The sequence below is a fragment of the Melanerpes formicivorus genome, unplaced genomic scaffold (assembly GCF_026170545.1).
Source record: "Melanerpes formicivorus ecotype bairdi unplaced genomic scaffold, bMelFor1.0.p_v2 SCAF_18, whole genome shotgun sequence".
NCBI classification, from domain to species: Eukaryota; Metazoa; Chordata; class Aves; order Piciformes; family Picidae; genus Melanerpes; species Melanerpes formicivorus.
The window spans coordinates 476,824-503,054 of record NW_027142370.1 but is presented as its reverse complement, the minus strand read 5'-3'; the positions used below and the strand labels follow the sequence as shown (position 1 = coordinate 503,054).

Genomic DNA, 26,231 nt, shown 5'->3' with positions numbered 1-26,231 from the left:
TTTAGCCATACATTTCTTGTGTGTCTTTAGTTAAAATCAGTCTCTCCTTTCCTGTCTTTTCAGCAGCTACAAACCACCTTAAATGTATCCTTGTAAACCTGATTACTGACAGAGACTGAGCAGTCAATGCATACCAGGGATAAACACAGCAATTACACCTATTTACAGCTGGATCTCTTTCCTGCATTATTATTATTACTAAGTGGTTATTAAAAATAGTGCAGCCATGAGAGCTGCTGTGATTGTCAGCGTGGCCAAGCGAGGACTGTGCCGCACCTGTGTGTGGTGCTTTCAGCAGAGTGTTCTACAGGGCTGTCGACGCTCCTGCGTGGCACGGCATGATGTGGCATAGTGTGGCACATGGCAGCAGGCACGTGCACCCCCTGTGCCACGATGGGAAGGCAGCACCTGACCACGTGTGACAGCATAAACAGCAGAGACAGATGAACAAACCTTTCTTGTTCATCCCATCCTGTCTCCTGCTTATATGCTGGAGGAAGTTTTGCTGCTGGTTGTCAATCTGTCTATTGTAGAGCGCCTCGGCTGCTTGTAGGCAGCGAGAGTTTCACACTGGTGGGTGCAGAGGAAGAGGACCTCCATCCTCCACCAAATGAACATTTTCCCCTGAAATGAAGGGAAATTGTTCTCCAGAGCTATCAGTCCCTGACTCACGTGGGTCCTTCTGTTTCTGCCCAGGAGAGGGCAACCTGGCATCCAGACATCAGCCAGGTCAGCACACCAAGTCTTGAGATTCCTTTGGGTGTCGGGTCCTGTGTGATTAGTGCCTGGCCAGAGGGACACAAAACGTTGCTCTGTCTCTGCTGGTGTGGTCTGAGGCACACCTCTATCCAGCTCTACTTCCTCAGATGGGAGCAGTGGGTCTGAGTCCCAGTGCCTCTCTGAGACAGTGTGCTGTCTCATTTCATGCCTGGGTGCAGCACTCGTGAGGCTGGCTGATCCCCTGCAGCACAGAAGTTTGAGGACTGGATAAACAAGGTGGTGTCACAGTTCCTCATTTTTGGACTCCAGTGGGCTAATGCTAATGGCCCAAACCAGCATGCCTGGAGAGCATGTGAAACTTCAAAGGTGGCAGATCCAAGTGGGAATCAAGTCAACATTGTCAGGATCCCTGTAACTTCTTTTTCCTTTGATTCTGCCTTCTGTCTCACTGTTCTGTGCATCACACTGGTCTAGATGATAACAGGCAACTGGAGGTGCTGCCAGAGCCTGTAATTAGCAGGTTCCTACCCTGGGACTTGGCTCTTGCTGGTGGCATGTAGGTGTGTGATAATTTCCCCGTTAATCAATGAGAATTATTAAAACATGACTGCACATCTTCACTTTGCACTAGAACCACAGACAGAAGCAGTTATTTAGGCTATGGGGGGAGTATCTGGGGTTCCCAGTCATGAAAGCAAATCCTGCTGCTCGCTCACTTGCAATATTCTTGAGTTTGTCTATTTCTTCTTTTATTTTGAATCCACCTCTTCCTTTCCCCTCCCTCTGCCAAAGTAGAAGACACTAATATTATTGCCATGGTTAACATCCTGAAACAGTGAATTTTAGCCTAGTCAAAAAGTCCTTAAGAGAGAGTTTTCAAGCAGTGTAAAATTCCACCATTTGAACTACCCAAAGCAGTGTGCCCCTTCTTAGGCAAATATGTTTTACTTTGGATTTGGTTTGTAAACAAAGTAAGATCCAGTTGGGTGGGTAGGTTTTTATTTTTAAAATTGAAGTATATGGTACTTGAGCCATAACATTCCTGTGCATTAGTGCTGTAACTCATTTTTTCCTGGTTGTTATGGTTTTAGGCTTTATGGTAACCTTGGTAGGACCTGTTAAGGGTACAAGGTAGATGCAAGGAATCACAGAATCATGGAATTGTCGGGCTGGAAGGGACCTCAAGGGCTATCTGGTCCAACCTTTACTCCTAGGTACGTAGAGGCCACTAAACTCTGGCAGGGCACTGTCACTGCAGTGCTACTGAGCCAAACATTGTACATGCTATTTATTTAACTCAGCACCTCCTGTGATGGGACCAGAGCGAGGGTGCAGTGTTGCTACATAGCTGGGGAGCATTTAAAGAGAGAGGCAAAATACCCAATGTATTATCTCTTGGCTCGGTCTTCAGTGACAGAAGCTGTGGGAAGTCTATAAAACAGCTCAATACGTCACTTCTTCTTCCACAAGAGCACACAGAAATAGTTTTGCTAAACAGCAACTGGCATGTCAAAGGCAAATTGTGATCCCCATCAGTGGTCACTAGAATGCAATGATGAACTCTTGTACTTTATCCCGAGAAGAGCACTCGAGGTTTTCCAGATTCAGCCAAGCGCCAAGTGAAACAGGAATTTTTCAGATCTGTCTTTTGAAATATTCCTGCATCCAGTCAGATTCTAATTAATTTTTTGGCAGTGGTTGCAGCCATAGCACGCTCAAATATTTCACGGGATTATTGCATAAATGTAGGAAACGTACCGGCGTGTGCCTTGATTTCCCCATCTGTGGCATGGGCGACCCCGCGGCGCTCCTGCCAAGCACCCCGGCTGAGAGCCGCTCTGCCCACGCCTGGGGGTTACTCTCTTAATCATATTAGTTAACTAAATCTGCTCCTAGAGTTGGTTCCATTTGCTTGAATTAATTTCCATCGGAGATTAATTCAGCGCTGTTTATTGTTACTTTTTACATTTATTTAGTACTGTAAATAACATCTGATGCTTTACAGCTGTGTAGAGGGAGGGTCTGTGCACCAAGGGCTTTTTGGTGCAGGGAAATCTGGAGGTACCCTTCGTCATCCTGGCACTGCCCCAGGTAGCGGATCAGCCCAGTCTGTTTTCTCTGGTTTTTGAGGACTTTTCTTTCACGTGGGGTCCGCTCCCGGCACTTTCTCCAAGTGCGATTCAACAGATAGAGTTCATCCATCACCTCCAAAGGGAGATGCCCTCACCTTTGCCCTTCTCCCTCGGCTTTCCCTCCAGTTTTAGATCTCTTTCATTTGCAACGTGCTCTGTCCGCTCCCGAGTTGATGCCCGGCAACGAACCTGAAAATAGAGACCAGTCCCTACCTATCTGCCGCCACCTCTCACCGGATAGCTGCTGCTAAACCAATCCATGTGCATTCCTAACCTCTTGCCGAACGGGGTTGCCGGCAGCTCTTCGGGACTGTGGTCCCCCCCCGCCCCTGCTCTTTGTGCGTTGACATTTTTGCGGTTTCTGTGCTTAACTGCTCTCCATTGTGCGAGTGCGGAGCACGGAGGTGATTTCTTTGTGCAGGCTGCCCGGGCCCGGCCATCCCGCCCCTGGTGTAGCAGCCAGGCCGCCCTCCCTCCGTGCCCCCAGACTGCCGATGCGAGGGGCAGCCCCCCCGGGACGGCCGCGGGGCTCGGGCAGCCGAAGCCGGGCGAGCCCCACACAGGCAGTGCCAGCGGGCAGGACTCGCCGGCGGGGCCGCGGGGGAGCGGCTGAATCGGCAGCTGCGAGCGGCGGGGCTCGCCGTGGCCTGTGTTTATGTATTTTGTAGTAATCACATTGCTGACATTACCCGAGCGTGCTCCTGGCAGAGGGGGATTGGCTCAGGCAGCTTTTAAACCACCTATATGCTAACCAGCGCTGCTGCCAGCTTCCTGAGGGGTCCTGCCTGGGAAAAATCAAACCCCAACCTTAGACCCCTGTCAGGCGGGGAGGGATATGATATTTTGGAACTAGTCGGCAGCGTGGACAGGAAATGACCTCTCGAGAAACTGCTGCTTTAAAAAGGAGCGGTGGTGCCTGAAGCTCTCCAGTCTCCCTCTCTCCGGAGCCTGAGCGCTCCCGCTCCCGCTCCCCCGCCCCCCCGTCTCCCGCTATAGAGGCTCCCACAGCAGTTCCCAGCCAGTGCGTGCAGCCTGGATGTGTGTGTGTGTGCGCGCTGCTACTTTGTACTGTGAAGAACACACAGCCCATGTGCTCTGTATGGATGTTGATGATACTCTGTGTAGCTTGAATCTCTGCAAGCAGGCAAGATGTCCAGCACACCACATGACCCTTTCTATTCTTCTCCTTTTGGCCCATTTTATAGGAGACACACACCATACATGGTGCAACCAGAGTACCGAATATATGAAATGAACAAGAGGCTCCAGTCGCGGACGGAGGTAAGTCCCTCAGCCTTCTTTTACTGTGCATGGACCCCGTTAGGTTTCAGCCCGAATTCCAGCTGAAGCGTCCCACTAGACAGTACAGTATATGCAGGCACGGACCCTAATTAATTTAGTAGTTTAATTGGGTAATCCCTCATTATGTTTCCACGCAGAGCAACTCTTTGAGGAGATACCAGCTTAGGCTGAAATCTTGAAATTACAGTACAGCACTTCAGGATTGATTATAATGCTGGTCTCAGGAAATTTCTCTGCTTCAGTGTGTTGTTTGCTCAGGATCTGTCCTATTGCCATTTACAGCTATAACACTGCAAGGTATTGCCTGAGCTTGTGCACAAAACTGAGAAATGTTGCAGGTTTAGGGGGAGAGAGGAGCCCTTCTCTAGTTTTGTTTTGTGAACTCGTTGAAATTAAAAATGAATGATAACAGAAAACAGGGGCAGAGTTTTGAAAACTTACTCCTGGGCTGCACTTAAAGAACACATGTTCAGCACGACAACAAGAGAAATGCATGTTTACATTTAGAATGCAGTTGCTTTTAGTGGGAGAGGTGATGGGTTCACGTCTTTATCGTATAGCTGTCAAAAGTACCCAGTAATGTAAACTACATCCATTGCTGGTTATGCTGTGTATAATTTGTTAGTAGCTTCTAAACCCAGATCAGCCGCCACAAAGAATATGCTGAATCGGAAGGGGAAATACTTTTGTCACTTAAAGAAAAAAGCCAAACCAACAGACCAACAACCAACCAACCAAAAAAACATAGTGGAGCCTGCATCTTCTTGTTTATGTGGTTAAAGACTTTTTAGCCTGCTGAAGTGAAAAGTGTGTGGACTGAATCAGTCTGCATTTCTGCCCATGTGTCTGTGTTTGTGGCAGCAAACATTCTTGGGGCTGCAATTTTTCATAGTAGTTTACTAGTGGTGCTCTGAAAACACTTCTAAAAAGTATTAATCTTCTACAGTGAACAGCTTTATCTAGGCAAATCTCTGCCAGCTTCGTGCCATAAAGCGTGGTGAAGGATCTGGGATGGATCCATTTGTTGTACTGTAGGTCTTTAAGGGAACGTGAGGTTATCATAAAATAAAACACAGGTTGAATTGTCAGCTAAGCCATGGCGAGTCTGTGACGTTTAACGTATATGATACAGCTAACGAGCTGTGACCTGCTTTCTGATTGGGCAGCGCCGCGGGGTAGCTGCTTCCCAACGCCCTTACCGCTGCTCCTCTTAGGCACTGCTCTGGAGTAGTTGGTAAATACGCCTTGTGGTGCTGCTTAAAAACTCCAAGGAGCTACTTGCCCCCAAATCATGGCAACTGTTTGTCAGTTTTGCTGCGGGTTGTGGATTGCAGAGGGTCACTGATACTGAGATACAGTGGGAGGATGTGGGGGGCTCATTTGCTGCTGTTGATTTGTCAGTGTCTTGCAACGCTGTTCCTTACATTCCTGTACATATTGGTGTGTGAATGTCTACCCTTTTTCAAGTGAAAAAAACCCACCAAACAATATGGATTATTAAGTGATTCCTTCAGGGTTTTATATACAATCTGATCCAGAAAGCTGTTGGTGCTAATTTAGCGTTTTCACATGTTACTTCAGTGGTAGTTTTGGTAACTGTCCATTTTCTGATTGCAGCTCCTTTGCAGATGTTACACTAGAAAAGTTTTGGAGGGACTTGTGAAACAACTCCCTCCTCCTGTGTTGCTGAGGTGTGTTGAGTTAGACTTCAGAGCATTTAATTACCGTTTCTACTGTGTGCATTCACATGGATGGTGGTGGGCAAAGAGCAATAATCCACTCTTCTTTGCTAGTACTGTCATGGGTTTCAGCAGCATTTTACTTTGACAGGCAGTGTGCAGTTAATGAAGGCCTTATGCCAGAGTAGAAATACTTCTGCCTTGTGATTGTTCAGTGTTTACGTTCTGGGTCTCTGTTTATAATGTCTGAGCTCTGTATTGTAAGCATTCTTGTTTGCTGAAATGTGTGCTCTAGCTAACTTCAGCTCATCTCATTCATCCTCCAACTGAAACACCTTCCTTAATAAATAAAACAAATACATTAGTTTCCTGGGACACTTAGAGTGACTAGGTGTGGACAACCTGTAAAAAATGGTGCTGGCTTCTGGGGCAGGCTGGGAGTGGAAGTTGCACATTAATTTTAGCACTTCTAAGCATGTTTGGGATTGGTGTCTGAAGGCTTCTGGAGCGTGCATAACTAGCTCTGAATTTTTTGAGTCCAGACCGATGGAGCCTTGTATGCAATGGAAGGAATGTGCTTGTGCTGTGGGTGATAGAGGCTTACTGCATGAGCGTTTCTCTTCTGGCAGGCTTTGGAATAATGTAGGCTCTGGTCTCTGAGGGAGGCTGCTTGTACTCTGTGAGCCCCAGGGGGTAGGTGAGCACAAGCAAAGCAGCTTAAGGGAAAAGGAATTACAAAGAAACTCTCCAAAAGACTGGGAGCAGTGGCAGATTCCACTTGGACCCAGCTTGTGAAGAGAGCCTGTGGCAAGTGAGGATAGGTTAAAACATGGGAACCTACAGCTCCTTATCCTAAATGTAACCTTGTAAAGTATTCTGGGATACTCCTGTTTTCCTGCAAAACTAAAATGTTCTTAATAATCCTTTATAGTCCTATTCTCTGCTCTCCTTTGCAGTGGTGGAAGTACCAAGGCAGAGCAAAATGTACATAATTTAGTAAGTTGTACAGAGGTTGGATGGAGAGCCAATGACAGAGTATCTGTCATGTCTGTTTTCTTCATTCCATCTGTAGAGCCCACCTTAGTAGTGAGCTTCTGCAGCTGCTTTCCAGAGCTTGCAGGTAGCTGGAAAACTATTTAAAAACAAACAAACAACCCCCCCAAAAAACTCACCCTTAAGGAATGCACTGGTAAATGTCATTTCTACTACTGCTCTCTCAGCAGCAGGGTCTGTGGTATGTTGGGGGAGGTAGAAGTGTCCTCAGAGTGTCTCTGTGCTTGGGGACCCTGTACTGCATCCAGTCCTGTTTGTGTCAGCTTTGGGTGGAAGGGAATAATAGTCAGTGTGAAGGATGTGCCTAGTGTATTAAGCAGGTAAAAGTGCAGAGTGATAAAGAAAGGTCATTTAGATGCAGCATGGCTATCTGTGTTCTTATTTTCTTTAGGAAGAAGTGCTGGTCGTGAAGGTAAAGAGTTAGCAGCTCTAGCCTGGGCTGGATGTGCTAACTTTTGGTCTCCAAACTTCTTACAACTTTATGGGCTCCTCAGGCAGAACCTACAACTGCCTTTTTAAATTCAGGGTCAGTCTTAGGCAAAGAATTCCAATCACACCCAGGCAGGGGGTGGCTTTATGATGTAAGTTCTGGCAGAAGTCCACCACCTAGCTAATTCTTATGTGATCTAAAGTAAATTAGGCAGTCTGAGTTACTAACTGGTGCGCAGGAACACCTTACCTTCCTTGACAGTTGTTCAGAGAAACCTAATCTGGTCATGCTTTTTTTCAAGAGAGGAATTAATCCTTGCTTTGGGAGCATCTAGTGCCATTTTGTAACGCATCAACAATCTCGATTTAAAGAAGCAAAATTAATATTTAAATGTTTAATAACTTCTGGCAGATATAAAGATAAATCTTATTTACTTCTATCGTAGTTGATTAACTTTCTGGTTAACCAAAGTGCAGCTGTTTCCCCGCTCTGTGTGTGGCTTTAAGGATTTGATTACCATTCGCTCAAACTCGGTTTATCTTAGTATTTTTGTGTCTGTGTTAGTTTAGCATTGCAATAAAGCAGGGCTGTTGGGGCATCATCATCAGTTTCTAAAGTTCTAGGTAGCAATACACAACCCAGGTGAATTGGTTTAAATATTTTGTCTGTCATAAAGAAAGGGCTCATTTCCTCTTTGATGTTGTAAATCCTTCCCTGTTCTAATTTTTAATCATCTGAAATTGCTTGCACCGAAAAGAAAACAAAAGGTGATTACATCTTGTGTGTGATTGTTTTTCAGTAACATTATGGTGTGCTGTGGCTGCATCCCTTGAAGCTGCTGACAGGTTAAAGTTTGAGGTGTTGCTTTTTTGTCAATAATCACAGAAAGTTATCAAGCCTTTCGCTTATTTGTCTCCTGTTATTGTTAGAACTTTTGTGTATCACTCTAGATTAAATTCCCCTGTAGCTCTCCCTGTCACTCCAAGAGATTATGTTTTACATCACCATGATATGCAAAGCACAGCTTTCCTTCTGGCTAAGAGAGCAGTGTTACTGGGGTGACTGGAAAGCTTGAATAGTAGCATATTTGTTGTAAAGACCAACTAAATCAAGTGATACCAAACCCTCTCAAACTGTATAGTGGATTTAGCAACAGCAGAGGCTTTACGATGGAAGACCGGGTAAAGAAAATGAAAAGGAAAATAAAGGAGGATGTTGTTATTATTCAAAAGCTGCTAAATGAACTGGAAGCTTACACAGACGTTCATATTCCACCAAATCTTGAAGCAAATCAGAGCAAAACAAAATTTCTGCAGTTTGATGGAAGTTGCTTATTTTATTTCCACACATTGCTGTCTGATGAAATAATCTTTTCTCCTTCCTGATGCATTTTTAGTAGATTGGTCATAAAAATCTATGTTGTGACATCACATTTGTTCACATAGCAACTTAGTATAGCAAACAGCTCTCTCATATTGTGTACATAAGGCTGAGTTTGTTCAGCGAGTTTGTTTTGTTGAGGAGCAAGCACATAAATTTCTGTCTCAAAGTATTTTGGGGGAAGTATTCTTTCACCCACAGATGTACTCGTGCTCACCAATTCTAGGAACATGAGCAAAGGATTTTAAAAGAGCCCTTCAAAACCATGCTTTGCTGAAATGAAGAGGTCAATTTTAAAAGAAAAGCCTTGAACTGCTTTAGGCAGACACTGACTTCAGAATGGATTCAAGGCTCTTTTTACTGATTGTCTTTTATTTCATATAGCTTTTTTCATCCCTAAAAAAAAAATAACTAAATCAGCTACAGCTGTTTTCAATTACAACTGCTACAAACTAACAATTCTTATGAGGCTGGGGGAGGAAAAAAAGACTCGACTTCCTTTCCTTGCCGATCCTTAGCTTACAATGAGGGGGATGTCTCGCTGCCTTTTTCCCCCCTAAAGTTATAATGTAGAATGTAAACTGCAGCCGTAAGGAACAGGGAGCTTTCGGGGGCAGGGACTGGTGAGCGGGAGAGAATCAGTGGGAAAGTGTAAAAATGGATCTTGTCTGCAAATGACTCTGATACTTACTAGATAATTTTCTGCAAAGGAACCTTTTCAACTATTCCTTTTCCCCTTTTCATTCTTTACTCTTTAAACTGTAAATCTGCTTTTAAACTCAGTCTTTCCTTGATGTAAACAAGATCTACTATGCTGATCCAGTCTCAAAAATAGAAGCCTCTGGATGGTGAGAAGGAACAAAACAGAGGCCATAGCAAGGGCCCAGTCCTGAGCTCTTACTTAAGCTGGAGTTTAGGCTGCAGTAGGATTGCAAGATCAGATAAAGAAACCAAACCACCGACATTTGTTTGTGCTGTACACACTTTCTTTGTTTGCATAAACAGCGTATGTGTCGATTGCTAAACTGACTGCAGTATTTTTAGCTGGACTCCTCATTTCAGGTGTTTTTCTTGGTTTGGTTTTCTTTTTTTGCCCAGAGTTGCATATCTGCTGCAAGCAGGCATTCCAGCCATGCCGGTACTTTGCTGGTAGTTTCCTCCCCGAGAAGAGCTTTCTTGCCTGCACTGTACTGTGTAAACAAACCAGCAGTGGATAGCCTTGGTTCTGCCGGCTACTATTTTCCAGGAGTTGGTCCTGGGCTATTTGAAGCTTCAGAGGGTGATCCTTGCAGGGACAAAATTGTCCCAGAGTGGCTGGTCCCAATGGTGTTATTTATTAGGTAAAAATAGTAGCAAAAGAAATCTCCCTGCACTGCTGGCCAAAATCTTCTCCCTAGGCTTGTGGTTTACTTTTCCTCAGTACATTCTCTTTGTGCTTGGTTACTGCTAGAATTTAGGAGAGAAAACACTTTATGGTCAGAAAACTGTTTCCATTTCTATTACCTTGTTGTGGACAGCCATGCCTTCTAAACTAAGGCCTGTAAGCTACTGATCCAAGCTGAATACTACACTTGATACTCCTGAGGTAACTGGGGATCACCTAGAACCACTTGCAGACCATAAACCTCAGTATTGGAACCATTGATGCTTTTGGATGTGACTCTGGCACTTTCATACCTTATGGGGACCCTGTAAAATCACAGACCTGGGAAAATGAGACCTTTGCAAAACCAAATGTGAGTTAGGAGTTGGTGGTTTTCTGAATTTTTAGGGTTCAAGTGTTGGTAGATGCTTTGCAAAGGCTGCACATTTCGCAGGAGCAGCCTGTCTTCTCCATGACACTCGGGCTGTCCTCTCTGTGAGACTTGGGCTGCCTTGGCTCCACCTTGCTGTTTATACACCATTGTCAGGAAAACATATTCGTGGTGAGGCTGCTGGCTGAAATAGTGTTCCCATTTGCATTCTACAGGCTTGAAGAATGAGGTTGAGCATAGCAGTTCCCTTTATGAATAACTCTGATAACTACAGCCAAAACAGAAGTATCAAAGTAGAACTTCCCTCCAAGGTCTTTCTGATGTTAATATTCACATCCAGGTACTTGGCCAGGGTAGAGTCACAATCTCACAACTAACACAGTAAAAATACAATTCTGTGTAGGTTTCTAAATGTACTTATAATTACTGCATGGTTACTGCATACTACATAGTTAGGTCTTTGCATCTTTCCAAGCCACTAATAAATTAGAAGATTGCTGTAATACCTATCACGGTGATCTGCAGTACCTGCTGATACTCATCTTTCCCACTTCTAAGCCACAGAGTCGGCTTGCCAAGCCTAGTTAGCTGAGCAGAAAGGTTCAAATCTGGCCATGCTATTTGTGTGTGTGTTTAGAAAGGGAAGGGGGAAATCTAATCTCTGGGTATAGTTTTGCCTTCATATTACTCACGTGCAGCAGATCTGTCCAGATCCCTTCTGTCTCACACAATTGCTAGCTGCAGACTAAAGCATCCTTCATGATCCAGGAAGAACTGCACAGGCTAGATGGATGGCCTTACCTGTTGCATTCAGATGGCAAATGAATCATTGTATGTGCTAAAATTGGTCATGTTTGGAAACTTCTGATTCAGGCAGACCCAAGAACAGACCTAGCTGTAGATCTACTGTGCTCATTCTTCAATACAAACCAAAGCAAAAACCCACAAGAAAAACAACTGCTCCTGTTTGAGTGTTATTTGCAGTCTTGTATTACCTGTGCAGCAGATTTTTTCTTTTGGGCTTTAAAACGTTTGATTTTTTTTTTCTAGCTCCATTTTTTATTGGGTTATTTTCTAAAGTAGTAAATTGAGAAAATCATGAGTTCCAGTACCTTGCATATTGAAAGTATTTCATGTGCCCTGTCATGATTTGTGTTCCAGTTGTGCAGTTTTGCCTTGGCCATTAGCAGAGGATTGTATCAGAGACAGAGCTGCCATCTGTCCCAGAGCAGGTCACAGAGAGATTTCTGAAATATTAATGACCACATCATACAAAAAGAAATATTCTAAATCTTTAAATACAGTAGTCACATGGAGAGAGGAAAATGCTCAGGAAACAAGAAAGCAAATAAGGTGGTGTGGGGTTTTTTCCCCCATTCTATTATTGTTTAAGCTATAGCACCCTCAGCATACTTTGTCCCTCAGGAAGGCAGTCAGCAGCAGCATTCTTAACCATCTCCTTTTCTACAGCCTGGAGATCCTCCAGGGTGCAATTGGCAAGGCAGGCCTGAAACCTGCTTTGCCTCTAGGTTTGCAAGCAGGATAGTATTTTAGAGCTGGAAAAAGGGAATATGAAATGCCTTGTGCCTAGAATGCTGTGTTTTCTTCATGCAGTTCATAAAGGTCTCATGGGTGGGTTATGTGGCAGTGGAGGAATGCCTGCAACTGTTCTACTCTGTCCCCCATGACCTGTTAGTAACTTGCCTTTTCAGATCAGTGTCACCATCTTCCATAATTCTTTAATTACCAAAAATGCTTCCATGCTACTCCCATTTCACATCACAATAATGTCATTAGAAAGGAAAAGAACTTCTGTAAAATAGTTCCTTTAGAACAAGCAAAAATTCCTCTTGTTTTTCAGCATTTTGCAGGAGGGATCCCTATTCCTTTTGGCCCTTGGCCAGCATTTTTCTACATTTCTTCTTCACCATACCAAGATGCAGAAAACAGTGACAGGATACAGGCTGTATACGTGCATTTGCCACCATACTACTAGCTGTGGTGGATGAAGGCAGTACAGTATCTCTATTGCTTCTACCTAGACTTAATCAGTGGAGTATCAGTTAACCCTTAGGGTAATTAGGTAATAATGTTGTTGATGTGATTTGAAGCATCGTTTTAAGCAATTAGAAGTTCAGATATAATGTGATGCAATTATGCATTATATAGCACATCTATCCATTTTACAGAGCAAAAATTACCATATGTTTTGTGGGAAGCTTGGCATTTTGCACTGACTGGAGTTCTGCTCGTAGTTCTGAACAGCATGCCTGTAAACTATGGTAATAACTCTTTGAAGGCCACACCTATGCACATTGCTGATTATGTTAAAAAGCATAGGCCCATTTTAATGAACGTGCTGGCATGAATAATGGGACATGAAAAGCCAACACACTGGGTAAGGGTTCATTACCTGAGTGCAACAAATACTACATGCAAAATTTCTATGACTATTCACTTGAGTTTAACAGTGAATTTGCTTTGGCTGCGCTTGTGCTCTTTATGCCTCCTGTGAATGTTTGATCAACGGAGTTTTATTCTTACAGATAATTGCAGAATGCAAATTTCAGTTTGTTAAGCCTTCTGGAAAGAAGTTGCCTGTTTTATACAGGCTAAGCTGAGAGGCATTGTTTCCTGTTGTGACTGTCCAAACCCTCCCAGATAGAGCTGTGATACTTAAAAGTCAAATACAGCAGAGAGGAATCTTTGACTGCTTTGCACTAAGGACTGACCAGGAAATTAATGGCAGCATCTGGGTGGCAGTGGGAAAGCTGCAGGTCAGTAAGTGTGAGGCACATGCACTTTTTTTTTTCTCTGGTGGGACAGGATGCTGCTTACTTTAGAAAAATGTCATGAGAAAGAATTGCTGAAAAAATTTCAAAGCCTCCTGGCCTTTTAAGCTCTAGCTGCATCTGTGCTGCTGCAGTCACACAATACATGACCAGTCACAGCACATGGTATTAGCAGATATTGCATGCTTACAGTGCACTGCTTGTTAAGGAAAAAGAGCAAAAACGTGTCTAAAATTAAAATAATTAGTGTATTCAAATAAATTGTTATTAATTCCTAGCAACTCTACCTGGAATGGGGTGGAATTCATAAAATGTGTTATTTGCTGTGAATGATTAGCTCAGTTCTTCTCAGTGCCTCTTAACACTCTTGGCAGGGTTAATAATGCAAAGTAAAAAAATGGGTCAAGATGCCAATGCACCAAGTCCCTCTCTTCCGTGATGGTGCTGTAAGATTATTTAACACCCACCTCAAAAGCATCCTAAAGCAACTGAGTTACACCTTGACTGACTGTTTCATCCAAAGGGCTGCACTTCTAAATAGGCAGCGCAGCGCAGGCTTCCCGGTACAGAGCGGTGTTAGCGCTGGTATGTAACCTGAAGCCACAACCTGCGTGTCTAGACTGACAAGAATCTTACCAGTTGAGCCACTGTGACACCTTGTGGCTTAGGAAGCAACGCAAACATCCTAGAAAACGAGCAGGTAAAAGCCAGAGGTTAATAGGTGTTGATAAATGCCCTCTCACACAGCTATCAACGGAGATCTTTTTGCCGGGTCGCTGTACCACGTTCTCCAGATCTGGTTATGTTTAGCAGTCGTGGGCTCGTTTCTCTTAGGGGTTCCTGTATCACATGTTGTACTGTGAAGTGTCAGAAGATGGGGTGTCATTTGACTGAGTGTGACCTGCTGCTGTTCTCCCTGGTGCTCTAGTGTTTGCTTGATATTCAGATTACGTAAAGAAACTCTGTTTTGGCTGCAGTACAGGGTAAATATTTTATTTGTTTGCAACCATTAATTTGGTTAAACAAAAGAACGCTTGAAGGGAGTAAAGTACTTTTTGGTGCTGAGTGTGTTCAAACAGTAGCAGAATTAAAAGGAACTGAGATATAGTAAGCATTTGGGCATGCAAGTCTGTAAACCCCTGAAATTGGGGTTAAATAGATCTGTGTTTTGGCTGTGGATAGTTCATTAACTGCAATGAAGCTGTGTTTAGCTGAGAAATTCTCAATAAACTTTCAACTGGGCCAATAATGCATGGAGCTGAGAGGGCACCCTGCATCTCTAAAGGCTCAGGATCTCACAGCCTCTTGATTGTCACTTGTTACATCTTCAAACAAGCGTGTTGATGTTTCTTCCCGTGATGATCCCCAGCATGAGAGGAGTTTCCTGTGAACTCCTGCGTTATGTCCTGTAACACTCTCCTTGGCCCTGATGCTGTCAAAATCTTGCAACAACTGGGCTGGAATAGTTGCCTTCTGTTGCCAAATGCTGACTTAGTGCAGAATACACTCCTTTGCAATCCACAGAGTCTGCAACCTTTTGTTGTCCCTCTCCTTCAGGTACTTTCAGAGTGCTGTCATGCCTCCATTAGATGTAGACATACGGGTTCAAACTTAGCATTTAACATCCTGGTGTGGGGAGCAGTAGCAGCATAGGGATCAGACCATGGCACCTACCTTATTTCCAGTATAAGTATTTTGTTTCTTTGCTAAACTTTATGATCTTAAAGTTGGGTGAATACTGATGCTCATGCACAGCCCTATCTTGATGATGTGTACCATGACAAGATTCTTGGGGCTGGGACCACCTTCTCTGTTCTTGTGCAGTGCTGGCATTGTGGACCTCTGGTCTGTACCTACAGCTCATTTTTAATGCTGTGCTCTGTATTGTAACTAACCGAAGGCTAAATGTAGATAGTAGTACTTAAAATACTTTATAACCCAAATCTAAATACACCACGTTCATTTTGATCTCACAAATCAAAATGTTTTAGTTTGTATTGCATGTATTTATGCACTACAAATAATTATCTGACTAGAAAGTACCATAATAGTCTAGGTTCTTGGAAGATGACTGTTTGGTGTTATTAACACATTTCATTACTTCTCAAATCACTCAGCACACCCATGTAAACCTACTGGCTTTGCCAAGCAAGAACAAATATATTTTAGGGCAGCATTCTGCCAGCTGATTTGTATGTCTGATATTGTTATTAAATCTATTACTTTTTTTTAGTGTTGATTCTTCAGTAGTTTCATGTCAATCAAGGAAGCTGATTCCAAGTCTCCTTTCTGCTAACAGCGGACAGACTCTTTTACCCTAAACCCCACAGGACACACATATTCTTCTCAATGGGAACTGGTGCTGTGGAATAGGTACCTTATTTCATGAGGATTTGAGGAGAGAATATTGTAAAGGCTTTTAATAAATAAGTGGAGATGAATCAGAGGTTGTTCTAGAGAAGAAAGGCCACACATATTTTTGTCTTTTATTGTTTGCACTCTACTGATTTAATTAGCCAGGGAGAACAGACCCACTTGGAATATTAAAAAGACAAAATCAACTTCCCCCTCCCCCGTCCCCACATCTGTTGCCTTTTGGAGACTATCTACAGTACCAAACCCACCCAGAGTCTAACAGATTTTGCACTTTAGCAGACATTACCTGTATTTACTTGTGAAGAAAGGAGGTAGTGACAAATATTTCATTCTGGTTCTGAGGGAAAGGCTGTTTAAATTATTGCTTCGAAAGAAATGGGGTCACCTTAAGCACAACTTAAACATTTTTGATGTTACACAAGTCACAGTCTTGATATACTTCTGAACAGTGATCTAGTAGCAGCATCTTAATGATTACCATGCTATAGAAACAGAAATTGTTCTTGAGACTGCTTGAAGTTGGAAAGAGTGGACTCCTGAGCAGGGCAGGAGCAGGAGAGCATAGTTTGCTCAAACTGCTGAAATGATCTCTGCTCCATGTCATTTTGTCACTGCCTTCTGCAGTATCAATTAAATGGACTGAATTTCAATAAGGAAGTGAAGCAATTTGCTGCCCCTCTGCTGGGCTGGGTGCACTCCTGCACAGGAGCTGTGGAGCCTTCTTCCTGATGGCAGTCCACGATATGAATACTAATGCCTCAGCCAGGCCAGGGTACTGCAGGACCAGGATATCTGTGTCCCACTCAGTGCCCATCCTATTTTGGGACCTTTCATCATCTGTGGACCCCAGAATTCCCCTGCCTTTGATTAATGCCACATGTAAACATAGCATTAGGAAAAGAGTGGATTTTAAAATGCTTTTTCTCACCATTTTCATAGACATTTAGTAGCTACTTATTACAATGCTTTTCATGTTGGGGGGGAAGAACTCTCCCAATGCTGCTGAAGGTGGCTTTTTAGAAACATAATTATCTATATAATTTTAAAGATTATTAGGAAGTGTATGAAACTATTAGGACCATGGGAACTTGGATAAGCCCACCTGGTGTGCAAATTTTGTTACCAGAATAGCTGCACTAAGCTTGAGAACACCGAGTGTGATTATAAGAGTCACCTGAGAAACATAAATTGAAAGCTCAGCCCAGCAGTCTTTCCCTTCTGTAGAGATTGATGACACACAGATGCACAGTTGCAGATAACACAGTTGGAGGCCCAATGGTGCTGTTGTGATTTCAAAAAGAAAAAAAAGAAACCAAACTCCCCCCCCCCCCCCCCAAGCTTAGTATTAGATATTATATATTAGTGTTTGTTTGAGTCTGGTCTTGTAACTGAAGCTCCTCATCCCGTGCAAAGCTTTTCCATCATTTACATCAGTGAAGTGAGCATCTGCCCCTGTGTTTGAAGGTGCTAGAAGAAGGTGCAGGAGCTGGTATGGCAGCATTTGTTTTGTGGAGCCTACCTGTTCTAACGGGTTTAGCTCATATAGGTGACTTAATTCTTAGAGATGAATTTGAGGCACGTTAAAAGGAGCTGGAAGGGCATATTTAGCCTGTAAGTATTTTCCACAGTTGGCTGTGTGATAAAGCCACATGTTCAGGAGCTTAGATTATGTTTGCACTTATTGTTTCACAAATGCCAAAGGTATAATAGAGACCATGGTTAAGAACTAGCAGCATTGCCTATTAAGGAATATTGGTAGCAAAACAAACAACAGAAAGGAGGTAAACTTTTTCTCAGTTGGAAATTTAGTTGGAGAGAAATGTATGTCTCGTAAACTAGCAGGATAGAGGGTAGATCTGGCAGGCTGTGTGAAGTACATCATTTAGCTGAGCTTATCCACACACTCCTTGAGAGTGGATTCTCAAGTGTACATCATTAGCCCTATCAATAAATAACAAACTTTGTAAGATATGTCATTAATTTTTTTTCCTTCCTTTGTTTGCGTTTAGTACAAATCAAAACCAAATCCTGGATATTCATAGGTAATACTTTCAACCATTTTTCTCTAGCAGCTGTTATCTTCTGCTGCTTTCCTGGGAAGGGGAAAGGAGATGATTAAATTAAATTCATAGCCTTTTAGTGCCTGCTCAGCCTGTGACTGGCAGCGTGTGGGGTTTGTGGCTGCTGGCCTGGCAGACTTACAGCAGTTTCATGACGTCAAGTGCACACATCATGGCTCATGCAAGCTAAATATGGGCTTTAGCACCCTGCCCCTCCACCTCTCCACACCCCCTCCCTCCCCTCCGGCTTGCTTTCATTTACTACACCGAAGTGTTCTCCTAGTGAAAATCAGAGTGAAAGAATCAAGCTGCCCATGACAGTTGTGAACTTAGGTGCTTGGCAGCAGCACAGCCTGAGTTACTGGGTCCAGCAGGTGTTTCTGTAGGTGCACTCTCATATGGTGCTTTGAGTTTTGGCATAGCAAACACTAATGTTCTGCTTTGATAAGTGAAAAATGGATACACCTACCAAGGCTGCAGTAGCCCGGTGTTGTGTACCTACCTTAAAGCATGCATTTCCTCAGCTTGTTTGTACGAGCCTTTGGAGTTCTTTTGCTCAGAAAATGATACTGGAATAATTATCTCGACAAGGTTTTATGTATGTTGACAAAATGTTACTGTCTGCTTCGCACTCAATTGCATATGAAACCTGTGGGTGCATTTCGGGCCGTAAGATAATGCTGCAAAATAGAGCCCCTTGCATTTGCAGTTGTCTCTCTTGCACCTACTTAAAGATTTATTTGTTTCTAGGAATTGCATTTGAAATTCCCAGACATCTAAACCTTTTTCAGCATCAAACTGACCACTGATCTTAAAAAAATCATCTACATCAGCAACTCAATCATAGACAAGGGCTGGAGGAAATGAAACATCTGGGATCTATTAAGTTTTTTTAATGCTTTTAAATATTGAAATATGTATTGCTGCTCGCCTTTTATGCTTTGAGCATGAATCCATTACAGAAAGCTCTCACAACACAAATAGTTGCATTGCAAAGTGATTTGGAGTAGAAAGCTGGGACCCTACCATGCAGACGCAAGGAAGACGGTGACTGTGGTGAATGTCAGTTTGTTTATTGCAGCGATAGAACAGCTTTACCAGGCTCTTCCCAAAGATAACAGACTCCTCAATTCTCTTGTGGCTTCTCACAGAAAATGCTTCCCATTGCGTTTATCTGCTTTCTATACGCTGTGCCTTTGAGGTGCAACCTTGTTGGAGTCTTCAGTGGAAGTGATGGCCTGAATTTTCTCACTACAGCACTTCAACTAATCCCCTACTCGCACCCTCATTGTTTTTTATTATTAACTTGCTTTTGTAATCATGTAATATTTTTGGAGAGGGAAGAAGGCTGTTAGGCCAGTAGCCCAGGCCTCATCAGAACTTGGCTGAGTTTCCACAAGCTCTGCTAATTCCCTTCAGCTCCCCGGCACTGCTCCGGAGCCTGTGGAGAGAGCAGGGCACAGGACTGGGGGCATAAAAGCCTCGGAGGTGCTCTGTCACCACAGTACCAGGCAGACTAAATATATTGCTAAGGACAGGCAGACATTTGGGCAACAGGCAAGTGCTGCTACTGAGCAGTTTCGGATGTGGGTTAAGGAGAAGTCTGAGCTGAGTGCTGTCAGGTTTTCCACAAGGCAGCCCTGCAGCTGGAAGGGAATGGCCATGGCTGAATGAGGCAACTCTTGTGTTGGGCCTCAGTTTTCCAGGCTGCTCTTGTTGCTTTGTAAATGCACATTCTCTGCCTCGCTCCTCTTTCAACCACTGCATTTAATTTCTGAACTAGGGAGTCCTGTAGGCTAGTCTCATTAATCAAGTACTTGCAGACGGCCTTTAGGGAAGGAGAAGCCCCTGGAGGGGTCCTTGCTGCAGAGCACAGGCAGTACAGCAGCGCTGCACGCGTGCAGGCACCTGGGTCAGAAGTGTGCCAGCACCTGGGATTCTCAGCATCAAAAGCAAAAGCTGAAGGAATGGATTGAGTTAACAATCAGTAAATAACTGTGTCCTATTCTCACTGGGACCAGTCACTAGAGGGGGTGAGATCTCATATATTAACCTAGAGCATTACAGGCATTTTGAAGGAAGATTGTAAATCCTACTTAGAGTGGCTAGTGGAAAGAGGGGTCTGTTACCAGGTAGCAATCCTTCAGCTGAGGCTGAGTCCCTTCCATCCCACAGAAACCCTCTTGTAAAGTATATTTTGGATTTTGTCTATGACTTGCTGAACTTACTGGAGACTCAGAATGCAGTATCTGGAAAGAATTAACGGAAAACCATGTCACTTTTGGGGAAGAGGAGGAAAAAAGGATGCACATTTGCAGATAATTGATGCATTCAAAGTGTGCTTCCCATAGTGAGTTTTACCAGAATTTTCCATTCTTTACTTTCAGATTCAGGGAAGCAGAAGAATAAAATAAATGATGAAAGTTAGCTTTAGAAAGGAAAAGGTTTTCAGAAGTGACTTGCTAGCAAATACACCAGTCTGACCACAGACAGAACGAATGCTGGAGCACCGTTTTTATAGACAGTACTAACCCAAAGGGAGCAGTAAAAGGAGAGCAGGTTGGGGACGCAGCATACAGTGACTTTAAAGGGATGTTTTGAAATTAGTTGTGACCTGACATGTAAGTTCAACATTGGATAACAACCTGCAGTGAAGACCACTGACTTAGTGACTTCTGTTACCTTGATTCTATGATGAGCTACATTTAAAACATGCCTATACTGAATTAATAACTCAAGGAAATGCAAGTGTATTCTTTATCACCACATGTTCTCTAGATTACAAAGACTTGAATACCCTTCAGGACTTCCCGTTCTGTGTTGTCACAATGTACACATGAAAACATGCCTGCACAGAGACTTGAGTTAGTTGAAGCTTCACTCAGGACCTTCACTGCTGATAGAGGCAGCTCCAATGAGTACGGATGGTTGTGACGCTGTGGGGTTTTCATCTGCAGCGACGTTGTAAGAGACATTCTATTTTGTTTTTCACAAGTTTGAACTGGCATTTCTCCTTCATTTAGAGAGGTGCATGAAGTTGTAGTAGCTGACAGCCTGAACTTGTGCTATGAATGAGCAAGCACATTTACGACATCTCAGAGCTGGCTGGTAGGATGGCAGTTCTGCGGAAGGCCGTTCATGATTAGTTGCAACACTCTTGCTAAATGTGTTTCAATTAATTTTTTGTCACTGAGAAATCGAGAAATAGGTATCTTATTAAAGGAGACCACATCCTTTTATGCAAATTTAATGCCCTTGACAGGTTTATCATGATAAATGGTTGGGATGAGATAGTTCACGATGTCTCTCTAATCTCTTCTGTGAAGATGTTCATGTCTTGTGGGAAGTAGCCCCTCGAGAGCTCAAATCTTGGGAAATATCTGGCAGATGGTGATGTCTGCACAGTCACATAGATTGCTTTGAAGTTCCTCCAAATGCTGCCTTCAGTTAGTGTCTTAGTTTTTGCTCTTGCTTTGTCTCTCCTTTGGTGCTCTCTTCTCTCCTCCATCGTGTTGTGTCCCCAAGTTGTTTCTCACGCCAGGAACATGAACCAAACCCTTACAGAGTGCATCTCAACTTGTTCCCCAGTCCTGTCATATCTTTGCCTGTGATGTTGTTCTTCCATTAGGCATCTTGCATATTTTAAGTGCAGTTGTTCACAACAGGAAAACAATAAAACAGAACAAGTGTCTTAGAAAAGCCTATCTATCATTCATGCTTTGTGTTCGGTTTTTGAGCAAATCCATGGAGCCAGCAGCCAGCACCAGTGTCACGTTAACTGATTCATCACTTGTAATCAATTTCCAATATTAATTAGGACAACTGATTAATCATTACCAATCTGTTACTACTAATCTATAGTTACTTGTTGATTTAGATTAGTAACAAGAAGTGGTTAAATTTTGACGCTTCTGCAGGCAGTCTGTAAACCTCACAAAATCAAAAAGCTCTGCAAACCTTTTGGAATAGAGCAAACGCAACAGAGACAGTACGGAAGCATGAAGTAATACTGCTTGCAGAGTTGAACCTCTGTGTGTGTGTATGTGTGTGTTCAGAGGTGGGTATTTTCCCTTTCCATTCGCTGGCCTTGGCTCATCTGTGCTTGGGTGGGCTTTTTTCTGAAAGCAGCTACCAAAGCTTCACGTAAACTTTTCTACCTGTTATATTCCCTTTGTAAGTTCACATTCTAGAGTCACTGTCCTTAGGTGTTTCTGTCACCATCCTCACTACACATAATCTTGTGTGCAATGATTGGTAATATTTAATTAAGTATACATCAATTTTTAGTGCTTAGGATATTTTTTCTTGCGTTACTTCTCTCTCAAATGCAATTCCCATAACCTGATCCCTTTAAATACCTTATTTGTAATGGGTTTTTAATCATGGCCTACCGATTCCTGCTCAAACCGTTAAAAAAATCATGTCTTATATCTCCAGTAATGGCTTCCTTTTTATTGTGCTGTTCCTCAGTCTCCTGTACGCTGTGTGACAAAGCATAGCTTCTATTAGGACACACTGAATGCTTTCTGTTTTCATCACACTTTCACTGTTTAAACCATACTCAAAGTCTTTTTTTCTTCCTATACATTTTGGAGCCATTGCTAACCATACTGTGGAATCTCCTTGCTTTTAAAAGGGAGAGAGCCAGTGAGCTGTGCATTCCTGAGAGGTGATTCAAGGAAAATTCTGGGAACTCATTGGCTTCTATGATTAGTCCAATATAAAAATGCTGGATTTTGAGTTGCACTTGCACCCATCGATCTGTGGCATTAACTAACCTCTGCCTGGACTGCCGGCAGTTTGTAATGACGTGTCAATAACTAACTGCTGAAGGAACATCTTCTCCAAATATAGTTTAGGTGATTAAGATTTGCAAAATGTTGCAAATTAATATCCAGTACAGTGGTAGCAGTCAAGAACATCCTGAATAGTGCATCCACACACTGTGTGAATCCTAGCCCAGATCTTTTATCTAGGGCATCTTTTGGCTGTGCTTTGCTATCTGGTGATCTTCAGAGGAGAAAAGCTGCTTAACTAGAGAGAAAATAAAAAGATGAAACAAGGGGAGGGTGGGGGGGTGGAAAAAGATAATGTCATCAAGACGAACCGCCTCAGCAATAGGTAATATCTGTGCCCACACAAGTGGTGCTGCTTTTCAGTCCATGTTATGCACTGGTGAAAAGGATGTTAGGTATCCCAGCGTGGAACACCAAAAATATTTACTCAACAGTCTGTTTGCTTTTGTAGTAGCAACCAACCTGGACTTCTGTTTGCCAACTGTGAACAAAGAGGAGATGCTAAAATAGCTGTGAAGTTTCTTCTGCTGCTTTTTTTTTCTCCCTTTCTTTTCTTTTGGGTTTTGTAAATCCTTTCCACAACTGTTGGTTTAGTAAAAAACCACATTGTTAAACTACAGGCATCATACATGATAGCTGTGTAAACTAGCCAGAGTGTTTTCCCTTACAGGAATGCCAACAAAGCCCTGACAGCTAAAGCAGACCCTAAAGCTAGCTTTAATTGTCCTGGCCATGTAGGCACCAACATGAAGATACTGTGCCATTTCTTCTGCAGAGCTTGGCCAGCTTGCCTGAAAGAGAAATCAGAGGAGGGCAGACTGGCACAAACCCCTATGCTCAGTTCCTAGGAACACCATGAAAGAACACATTGAAACTCACAAATACTGCGGGCCAGCTAGAAGAGTAAGGAAAATATTGGCAAAGAACAGCTTTGGTTTTAGAACAGACTGAAGGCTCTTATTTTTGTTAGGCAATGAGAATAAAGATAGTTGGTAGATGCTGTTTAGCTTAGTCAGCTTTGATGCTCTCTTCCTAATGCTAAGGAAGCTTTAAGTAAATACCTTTTTCTTCATAGAAGAACCTTCCTCCAGGCTTAACAGATGAGTCAAGAAGGGTCATCTGGTGATGATCATGAGAGTAACTGTTGTTTTTTCAGGAGTGTGATTTAGTGATGAGGGTGAACACTGGCCTGTGTGACCATCGTGTGTCTACAAGGCCAGAACTGATATATGGCTTGAAATGTGTTACTTAACCATTTTCTGTGAACTCTGAAACTTAGAGGAGAAGGTGAAGGGCAGACTCTGCAGATATATCTGACATCTGATAGCTGTATAAGGCTGTAAAGGAGAAGTTATTGCAGGATCCTCCTCTGCCCCCTCCAGTATGTAAGAAAAATTATGTATATATGAAAGAAGGCCAAACATTATAAACTAGGATGGTCTGCAGCCAAAAAGTGGCAATTCTGCTTACTGAAATAGAATAGGCAGTGTGTTCTCAGCAGGAGAATATTGCCAAAAGGAGCAACTGAATACATATTCTATAAAAAGTATGGGTTAAGTCCTGCGAGTTTCTTGTAGTTGAATCCAGTATCACTTGGGAGAATGTAGAACACTTGAAAATGCACAAAACCAAAACCCTAGAAAGTTCTCTTGTCACTTTTCCATCCACACTCTCCATCTGATTCTTTTCTAAGATTCATGTTTGAAATGGTAGCTAAAAATAATAGTCATATATGTGTGTGTGTATACACACATATATTTATGTAGAAACACACACACAGATATAGAAAGGCAAGGAAACAGTATTCTTTGCCAGAATTCTTTGCCAGTAGTTCTATAAATAGAAGGTTTATATATTTTTCCACCAAAGCAGGTCTGATACACTTAGCACTGTTCATTATGTAGTGGTCAAGTTTGCATTGTGTTTTCTACCTGGTAGTGAAAAATATATTCATCCTTGAAGGGGAAAAAGAAAAGAAAAGTCAATTTGTGGTGGATTTGTGGAAGGGATTTTCTGGGACTGGATGACCTGCAGGAATACTTAGAAGGGCTTCATAAAAGGCAACTAGGAAGAGCAAACTCCCTTTTGAAAGTCTTTTATTTGTCTTCCAGACACTGGCATAGCTTCTGTTTAGAATTTGCAGGTGTCTGCATTCAGGGGAAAAAAGAAAGTGGTGGTGGGGTTTGGGGAATGCCAGGTTGTTTGGGTTCATCATTACTTTTTAAACACTAGCTCCATTGTGCACTGTCTGGATTACAAATAAACAGATTCATTGTCTCCTACTTGTGTCCTAGTATGCAGGCTCAGAGACCTCGACGGGGATCCATCAAAGTTCATTAGCTCTGACTGTAGCTTCCAAGTTTGTTTGCTAATTGATAAAAATGTGAAACAAAGCCTTAAAAAAATCATCATCACTCTTTCCACAAAGACAAAGAAAGAAAAAGGAAAAAGACCTGGATGTCTGCACTTAACTGCCAGACATTATCTGCTTAAATGCTGAGAGTAGAGAGTGAGATCTGCATAGAAAATCAGAAAGAGCGTCTACAGACTGAACACTTTCTCACATGCCAGTGCTCTCCTAGGCTGGCATGTCAGAAGAGGCTTTGCAGTTTTGTTTCTTAGGGTGCCACAAGCTAACAGAAGCATGAAAGCCTTCTACATGACATCAAATTGTAAGAAAAACTGATCTGCTCAGATAAGAGTATGAAGCAAGTAGGTAAATTCTGCTGTTTTCCTTCCATCTGTCCTCCATCCTGCTCCCGTTAAGAAGGTTACATTTAGGTGGAAAATTTAGACCTCAAGCATTCTCTCCTTCATAACGTGTTTTGAAAGGTCAGGTTGGGATGGCGTTGCATGCTGTGTGCTAACAGACCTTCACCACTGAGAAAGAAGCTCTGTGCTCACATACAAGTCTCTTTTGGTTGGTGCCTGACTTCATTGTAAATCTGAGGCCTAAATGTTTGGGTTTTTTAGTACAGATTGTTGCAATGAAGTTAACTTTTATTCTAGTTCTGTTGTGCTTGAGCTTTTAGAAGACTTTCCCCTTTCCGTGCCTCTGCATTCACTCAACAATTCATGGTTTCAGCTGGGATCAGCAAAAATAAGCATGAAGTTGGGTGATGGGATAAATGGAAGGAGTCTCAAGGCTAGCAGTGCATCTTTAACATATGAATTACATAGGCTTCTTCCTTCAGTTGATCAGACTGTCTTGGTGCCCCAGCAAGAGCTCATTCATGGGCTGGCACATAGCTCTCTTTTACCCTGGAAGAATTTTTGGAGAATGTCCTAATCTGCCTGTCTTGGATCTTGTGTTGACACTCATTGCCATTGGAGCTGAGCACTTCCCAAGTGTCAGAACAACAATGATATCTCTCTTCCTTCCCCGCCAGGGGTGGAAACAGTTAGTTTGTTCTGTCTTCATAAGGGGTCAGGCAGGCAGGATGGTTAACAATATGGTTTTGTAACTTAGCTGGATGGGTGGATTTCATACCCATTGTTGCTTTCTTCCTGCTTTGTGGTGGTTGCATGCTTGCTTGCCAGCTTCCTTTCCTGGTTATTGGCACAGCTCAGAAGAGGAAAGGAAGGCTCTATGTGGCTGGTTGCAAAAGTGAGCCTGGGAAGAGGTGAGATGTTGCATGAAGCAGACTGATAAGGAAGAAGCTCGATGACATGATCAGATAGAGGAGCTTTAAAAGGCTAAAGTCAGATCTGCTGGGAAGGATTTATTGCAGTGCCAAGAGGTCATTTATTTTTCTCT

At 42.9% G+C, this 26,231-nt stretch overlaps 1 protein-coding gene across 13 annotated transcripts in view; it reads left to right on the top strand.

Annotated features, from left to right (window-relative positions):
• The window catches only part of LDB2 (LIM domain binding 2), a 319,756-nt gene that overhangs the window by 129,557 nt on the left and 163,968 nt on the right, over positions 1-26,231 (top strand). For 3 of the 13 annotated variants that reach the window (XM_068149232.1, XM_068149230.1, XM_068149229.1), the window contains exon 1: positions 3,807-4,133. In XM_068149232.1, the coding sequence (XP_068005333.1) occupies positions 4,002-4,133 (132 nt within the window). In that variant the 5' untranslated portion in view covers positions 3,807-4,001. Of the gene's footprint in view, positions 1-3,655; positions 4,134-26,231 lie in introns of those variants that run through there. The other 10 variants (XM_068149242.1, XM_068149243.1, XM_068149235.1 and 7 more) reach the window with 9 other exon arrangements.